Genomic DNA, 8,172 nt, shown 5'->3' with positions numbered 1-8,172 from the left:
GTGAGACTGTTGGAATGACAATCCTCTAACTGAATCCTTGGGAATCTCTCACCTAAATAATCAATTTTCCAAAGACAAAGTCAACTCTTACATAGTTAATCATCAAAGGAAGCTTCCTCAATTCATCCAACTAGCCTTCCCAAATCTTCTTCATATTCTAAATCAAACTCACATTCCTTTAGAAGATAGATAATACAAGTGTATTTGGAGTTCTACTGAAGATGGAGAGCTTACTCTGAAAGTGGCCTATGATTACAAAGCTAATCCTTCTCAAGTTGTGCATTGGGGAAAACTTATTTGGAATGCTCACATTCCACCTTCGAGATCTTTACTATTTTGGAGGCATATCCAAAACAAATTACGCATTAACGATTGTCTTGACACAAGAGGTTTGAACCTCCCCTCCATTTGTAGTAACTGCATGAAACATCCGAAGACCTCAGAGCATCTTTTTTCTAGTTGTTCTTTTGCGGGTAAACTTTGGAGTATTCTGACTTCAGTTCTCACACAAAATATCTCTTCTTTGGAGGAAATTTGGATTGCTTTGAATAAACCTTGATCTTCCCAATTCAAGGTTGTTGTCTTATCTACTGTCATTAAGGGTGGGAATAGGGCAAACCAACTAACAGAAGCCTATGACCTAGTCTACACAGGCCCAGGCTAGGGCATGCTTTTTTTAAAATAGAAAATGCTTAGGCTTTTTTATAAGCCTATTTAAATACAAAAGGCTAGGCCTCGGGACATAAAAAAACCTTTTAAGCCTATCAAGCCAGCCTATTTAAATAAACGTAAATAATTGTTTACTATTATTATTATATTGTATTTTGTACTTTAAATTAAATAACAAAAATAAAACTTAATTATCTTAAAGAACTTATGAAAATAGGATGAAAACTCCTTATGAACAATACCATAAATTATTTTCATAACTTTTCCTAAGCAAATAGTCTCACAAAACTTATGCTACTAAGTAGGCTAAGATAAATCAATGCAAACAAACTTTTAGTATCATTACTTTTAATTTTTTTGTCTATATAAACATTAATTGAATTGATAATTTACATATGTTCAAATTAAATAGGCTTTTAAGTAGCCTAACAGGCTAGTCAGACATTCGACATTCGATAAGGTCAGACTCAGGCCTAAAAAAATCCTATGACAAGATATAGGTCAGGCTTAGACTTTGAAGTTTTTAGCAAGCCAGACTTAGGATTGACAAAGCCTAACTCGGCCCAACCTATTTTCATCCTAAGCTCTCATCTACATTGTCAATGTTATTTGGATGGTCAGAAATAAATTCTGGTTCAAAGGAGTTAGAACACATTGAAAATTAGCGATCAACACTGTTATTTTAGTGGTGTCTTTTATAGGAAATTCAACTCCCAAAACTTGCTCAAATTCATTTAATGAACTTAGGATCTTGAATAACTTCAATGCCAACCTTCATAATCCTTAGAATCAGATCACAAGAGAATTTCTTTGACATTCTCTTCTTCCTACCTGTGTCAAGTGTAATATAAATGGTTCTTCAAAGACCACGAGGCAAAGCACTTGGGTAGTTTCTCGATGAAAATTGGATTAGGTAACACTTGTTTTGCATAATTGATCGGAGCCATTTTGGCAATAGAGATTGCTAAAGACAAGAAATGGTCTCACTTGTGACTGGAATTAGATTCTAAATTGGTGGTTTTGGATTTTTCTAAACCTTCCATAGTTTCTTGGAAATTCAAAAATAAGTGGTCAAATGTCTTACACTACACTAGGTTCATATATTTTTTAGTGACTAACGTAATTAGAGAAGGAAATCATTGCACGGATAGATTAGCTAACATTTGTTTACATGCAAAGGGGGCTTTACTCAGTGAGATGTAATTCATAAGGATATCCTAATGGAATTTGCTCGGAACTCTATTCGTATACCATATTATGGAATTTTGCATTAAGGGGTTTTGGTTTGGTCCTCTTATGTTTTCTCTAATATATTTTGTGGTGGTCTGACCACCTTTTGCCAAACAAAAATTCAGTGATAAAAATGTCCCAAATAAGACTTTCTTTTCTTTCTTGAAGAACAAGCAACATTAAACAAATATATTACACATAAACTAGTTTAATTCTGTGACTAAAATGTTCCAAATAAGACTTTGTTTTCTTTCTTGAAGAACAAGCAACTGTATTATACATCTCAATTCATGAAAAATATCTTGCTCCAAATAGGAGTTGACTTCAACCCAATAATCCGAATCTCTGAGTTTGAGCTTCCTCTGAGAAAAACATCTGTCAACTGGAAAAAAAAAAGTATATAGCATTCAAAATCTTGTCCAACAAATTAGCTAATTTCTTAGTATAAAGACTCGACGAAATCATGTTTATATATTTATTCACAACTAGATGAAATTGGTCGCTGGAAACACCTTTGTGAGAGTTATTTACCTGCGAACATCCAACAAGTTTAAGTGTCCTCAACGACAAGCATCTACTGACAATCAAAGCTAAATCACGGTCTCTGAGATTTCGACACTGTGACAGATCCAATGTATGCAGATTTTTGGCATTCTTTGCAAGTGACATTGCTGTCAAATGGCCAACCTGGATTAAACCGAAATTGTATTATGTTTAAGCTAGACTAATTCTTTCATAGGCACAAAAAAGCATGTAAATCATTACCTTGTCAATGCTATTAAGTGAAAGTTCTTCCAAGGTTTTCCCAGCTATCTCCAAAAAAGCAGCAATTGCCTCATCACTATAGTGGAGAAAAAGTTAATATTAGTATTAAGATCAAGATTAATTACATGCAGTGAACAGTCTGAAACATCATCCAAAGATCACCTGAATAGATTGCGGTAGAGCTTCAAAGTACTCAATTGTCGAAATCTATTCATAAAATATCCTAGAGACGAGTCTGTCAATTTGCACATATTTGAAATATCAAACACATTCAACCTACGAGAAAAATCAGCAATGAATCTCATCGATACATTGGTCAAATTTCTGCACAACAAGACATTTAAACCAGTAAGCTTAACTGACAAGTAACTTTTAGCGATATACAAAAGAATAATGAATCACATTACTTACACACAGTCCTTTAAAACAAGACCCTTAAGGTTGCGACCGCATGCCATGATGTAATCCTTTATAAACGCATCAGAAAGATCTCGAATACCAGCCAGTGACAACACTTGTAACTGTTTGAATCGCTTCAAGGCTTTCAAAATCCCTTTAGTATTAATGAGATTGAAACCATCAATATACAACTCTTTCAGAGTTGATCCAAATGAATCCGCCAAAATGTCAAGACCAGTAGCAGTCAGACGGACACATTTGGTTAGGTTTATATATCTAAGTGCTGTTACAGAAGAAACAAGTAACTCCAATCCTTCGTTATTAAGATCGTACGCACCAGCGATGGATAGGCTCGTTAGTTTGGACAAGGAGTTTCCTGGTTTTGCCAAAGTATCATACACTGTTTCATCAGTTATAATGGAACCACACTTGTCAAGTTGTAGCACCTATTCCACAAAATAAGAATAGTCAAAAACTGTAGCAAAATTGTAGCAAAATTACAAGAATGAAACATGTTGTATTTAATGAAGATACCTCTAATTCGGAAGTGACCAAAGTTTCAAAATATTTGAGAAATTCTACTTTCGTCAACCAGGAACAATCTCTAAGCTGAATATGAGTAGGAAAACCACTAAGAAGTAGTTCGAGAAAGTGGCCATTCATTTCACCGGAATAACACAGCAAGTTGGTAAGCCTTTGTTTCTGCTCATTACTAACACCAGCAAGTAAAGCAACTGGATAAGAATGCTTGTCAAGAACGTTAAGAGTCAGCTCTCGCAATGACGGAACAAGAGACTTTGTACTGATAGGAATGTAGAGGTTGGAATGACTATCAGGGTCTGCAAAATTGTACAAGTTTATGGCTTCAGAAGAATCACGAGCTTTTTGATGCAGAAGACGCTGGTAATAAGAATGAGTATCATCTACAATTTCTCTCTTGCGAATAAGGGGTTCAATGTATGTTACGTAGTCTCTTGGATTTTGATTGGCAATAATGAAAGAAATTTCATCGTTGGTATAACCGTGATTCTTTAGTCTCTGTATGTTAGAAGCTACATCATAGTAGGAAGGAATAGCAGAAAAAGAAGAACAAGCTTGTTGGTGTTTTTGTTCCATTGATAAAAAAACCACCAAAGAACCACCAAAGTCACAAAAGGAACTAATAATAACACAACCAAAAACTATAATTATCACATTGATAAGAAAAGATTGTTCCAATAAATAACATTAATTACTTTTATAAAAAAAACTTGTATAATTTAAAAAAGATCTTTTTAAACTTGATTCTAAAACCGTTTTTTAGAAAGAAAATATCTAAAAATAAATCATTCATTTAATTTTAACATAACATTTTTTAAAGTAAAATGCTATTCTTTTTATATTAATTTTGATTTGTATGAATTAATCAGTCTAATAAATCAGTAAAAAAATATTATTTTTTTCATTCTTAGAGTATTAATGGTATACAAAAAAGATTTCATATGATAATTATTTAATTCTAAAATATTATTTCTAAAAAATTCTTTGTTGTTTTAAAATTTAAATGATACTATTTTAAAAACAAATATTATAAAAGAGGACATTTATAATCTATTAAAATATATTTATCAATATTAGCAAAAAATAAATAAATTGCATGTTACATTATGACATGTCTCTTTTTGTATAGTCTTGAAACCTTATAAATATTTCATTACATGTCATTATATCAACAACAATATTGTGAAGTTCTCCAACTAGTTGTGTACATTTTTTCCACCTCTTTTTATTAATTATGTAACTTCTATTTAGTATTACTAATAATTTTTTTTTAATCTTGTATGACCGATCACCATTGAAAGGTCATATAATATAATCCATATGGAATGCATGACCATTATTGTCAAAGCGAAGGTTAAATTGATCATGGGTGAAGCCTAGATGAACTACAATAATGCTTCACGTATGACTAATCATACAAAAGCTAGTTAGTTTTTTAATAATTGTCTTAACTTTCTTCTCAATCTGATGATGAGCAACGAGACTTCAATTAAGTGATTAAGGGGGTGTTTGTTTAGGAAATACAAATGTTAGACTTCAATTAAATGATTAAGGGGTGTTTGTTTCGTAGATACAAATGTTATTTCCGAGAATAAAACATTATAATTCACATATTCTCTTGTTTGTTTCAAGTTTTGATAATTTATATTCAAATACTTTTTATTTTCAAAAATATATTTTGTTCATAAATTATTTTATTTTTATTCTCATATCAAAGATTGAGAATCTTAGGTTCTAAATAAAAATATAAAATAATCAATCACAACTTTCCACTCTCATATCATTTTAACACAAAATAAAATTTAAAAGTATTCATGGGAACTTTATTAATTTACCCAACACATTAAAGAGAATAAAGTTTCTGATAATAATATTCTTAGGAATGATATTTCTAGGATGATAATTTTAATCCATCCAACAAACACACTCTAAAAAAGTTAAGGACAAGACTCGTAACATATTAATATTTTATTAAAGTTTTTTTTTATTTACTTATTAATCTTTATAAAAAAATCTTTTATGTTATGAATGATGGTGGGATTTGGGTGAATAAATGAATGATGCAATACGGAGAAGGCGGATATAAATTAAAGTAGGGAAAGAAATTGTTGCTGAGGAAAGTTTCCAATTTCATCACATATTGACACTAATAATACTAATATTGACACTAATAATAATCGATTAATCCAATTAGTTCAAACACTAATGAGTTGGATTCATCTTTCAATTTACAATTTTAATTAAAATTGAACTAAATCGACTAAATCATTTATGGATTGGCTTAAGTTGAATTTGTGATTGAATTTTAGATAAAAAATATTAATATTTTTAAATTATAAAAAAACTATAATATAATTCAATATAATTATATTTATTTTTAATATTTAAATTGGATGAAACAGTTCATATAGTATCTAATAAAATTTATTTATATACCCTAACATTTAAAAATAGTAAAAAAATTGACAAAATACATTATTTTCATAAAATATGTATGTTAAAAATATAAAAAGAAAATAAAAAATAATATTGAATTTTAAAATTAAGTAAATTCATTGGTTTATTAGAAGTATCGGTGGTGAATAATTTTTTTAGCAAAATTATGATTAGAAGTGATATATTAATTTTTTATTTTTTATTTAAAATAATAATAAAAAATTAGAAATCACTAATGTCTTATCAACAAATTGATTCAACGGCTCTACGAGTTGAGAAGTTCAAATTCGATATTCAAATCAAAATTATACAGGTTGTTGCAAGTTGGATTGAATATACTCTTAAATAAATAAATTCAGATAATTTATTAATTGATTTAGTTTGATTCAGCGAATCTACAAGTCGAAGTACCTCTATGAACACTCCTATACAAAAATCATGCTAACTTGTATCCAAAATTAATACTAAAAATAGAAATAATTAAATAAATTAATTAATATTTATATTTTCAAATAATTGAATGCATAAATTTCGAAGGAATATTTTATAAACCTTAGAGCACATGTTAACATTAAATAGATGGAAGGAAGGAAGTTCAAGATTACAAACTGCACTATAATTGATAATGCATCCTTCTAATAATAGAAAGAGAGATTTCATTTTGTGGAATATGTTTAGACATTTCATAAGGGAGTTGAAGCAAAGTAATACCTTCTTTGGATGCTTCATTTGGAGTTTTAGTCGAATACTCAGATCTTCTTTTTAAATTTTTGAAAAGATTATTTGTCAACAATGGTGACAAGCATAGTGCAGAAAGAGAGAAAAGATGAGATTGAAAAATATTGTTTCATTAATGATAATAAACTATTTACCATAGTTTATATATGCACATGAACTATAAAAAAAAGGGAGAAGTACATGTGTAAATAAAGTTTTAAAAAAATTATTAGAAACCAGTATAAGCTAATATCCCCTCTCAAGTTGGACTTTAGATACTATGAAGATCCAATTTGGTCAAGATTGAACATGGTGCGAGTGAGTGTAATGGCTTTGTAAATACATTAGTAAGCTGGACATAGCTTGAAATTGAGAGTAAATAAATCAACTTGGATTGAATCTTTTCACAAATTACACGGCAATTCAATTTTATATGCTTGTTTCTTTCATGAAATGTGGAACTGTGAGCCAAATAGATAGAAGATTTGCTATCACAGTAAATAGAGGATGGTTGAGGAAAGTTATCAAAAAGACAAGGAATAGGTATTGAAGCCATTGAATCTCACACGATAAAGAAGCTAGTGTCCTGTATTCAACTTTGGTGGAAGATCTTGAAACCGTATTTTGCTTTTTGGACTTCCAACATAGAAGAGAATAACAAAAAATAACACAAAAACTAGTAAGAGGCTTTTTAGTATCGGGGCATATATCTCGCCCAATAAGAATCAACAAAACCAAAGAGTTTCAAACTACTAGAAGCTGAGAGCAAAATGCCTTTAGCAGGAGCAAATTTAAGGTCCTTAATATCTTTGTTGTGGCTTGATAGTGGGGTATTATAGGCTTGGAAACATATTTACTCAAGTGTTGCACAATATAGGAATATCAGGCCTACTATTTGTCAAGTAAATCAACCTACCAATTAACCTTCTATATGAGGAAGAGTCTTCTAAAGACTGGCCATTTGTAAGAGACAATTTGAGATTAGGATCAAAAGGTACAAATGAATGTTTTGCTTCCAAAAAAATTGTATCTTCCAGTTCTAATGTGTATTTTCTCTGATTCATGAAAATGCCCTTATTAGATCTAGCAATCTCAAACCCCGAGAAATATCTCAATTGATCAAGATCCTTGATTTTAAATTCTAGATCCAGAAGCTTCTTGACAAACTGGATTTCCTGGAAAAAAAGTGTCAGCTAATACTATATCATCCATATAAACAAGTAAAGAAGTGAAACTAGAGTTATGTGACTTAACATAAATGGAATGGTTGGCTTGGGATGGAGAGTAACATAGAGAGAGAAAAAAAGAGGAGAGTTTTGAGTATCATTTCCTACTAGGTTGCATACCTGTGTAGAAGTAGAAGTAGATAAATTAGGAGGCAATGTCATATAAACCTCCTCATGTAAATCACCATGA

The 8,172-nt window shown here is 30.5% G+C and overlaps 1 protein-coding gene across 1 annotated transcript; it reads right to left on the bottom strand.

The window, feature by feature from the left end:
- Positions 1-2,182: 2,182 nt before the first annotated feature.
- On the bottom strand, positions 2,183-4,179 carry LOC127136045 (uncharacterized). The gene is made up of 6 exons (XM_051062650.1): positions 3,598-4,179; positions 3,076-3,509; positions 2,827-2,988; positions 2,665-2,740; positions 2,431-2,586; positions 2,183-2,281 (listed from the first exon to the last, which is right to left on the bottom strand). The coding sequence occupies exons 1-6, from the start codon at positions 4,177-4,179 to the stop codon at positions 2,183-2,185; spliced, it is 1,509 nt and encodes a 502-aa protein (XP_050918607.1).
- Between the last annotated feature and the right edge of the window lie 3,993 nt (positions 4,180-8,172).

Source organism: Lathyrus oleraceus, chromosome 4 (genome assembly GCF_024323335.1).
Source record: "Lathyrus oleraceus cultivar Zhongwan6 chromosome 4, CAAS_Psat_ZW6_1.0, whole genome shotgun sequence".
Taxonomy (NCBI): Eukaryota; Viridiplantae; Streptophyta; class Magnoliopsida; order Fabales; family Fabaceae; genus Lathyrus; species Lathyrus oleraceus.
Note: the sequence above shows the minus strand (reverse complement) of the source record. Positions and strands in the feature narration are given on the sequence as shown.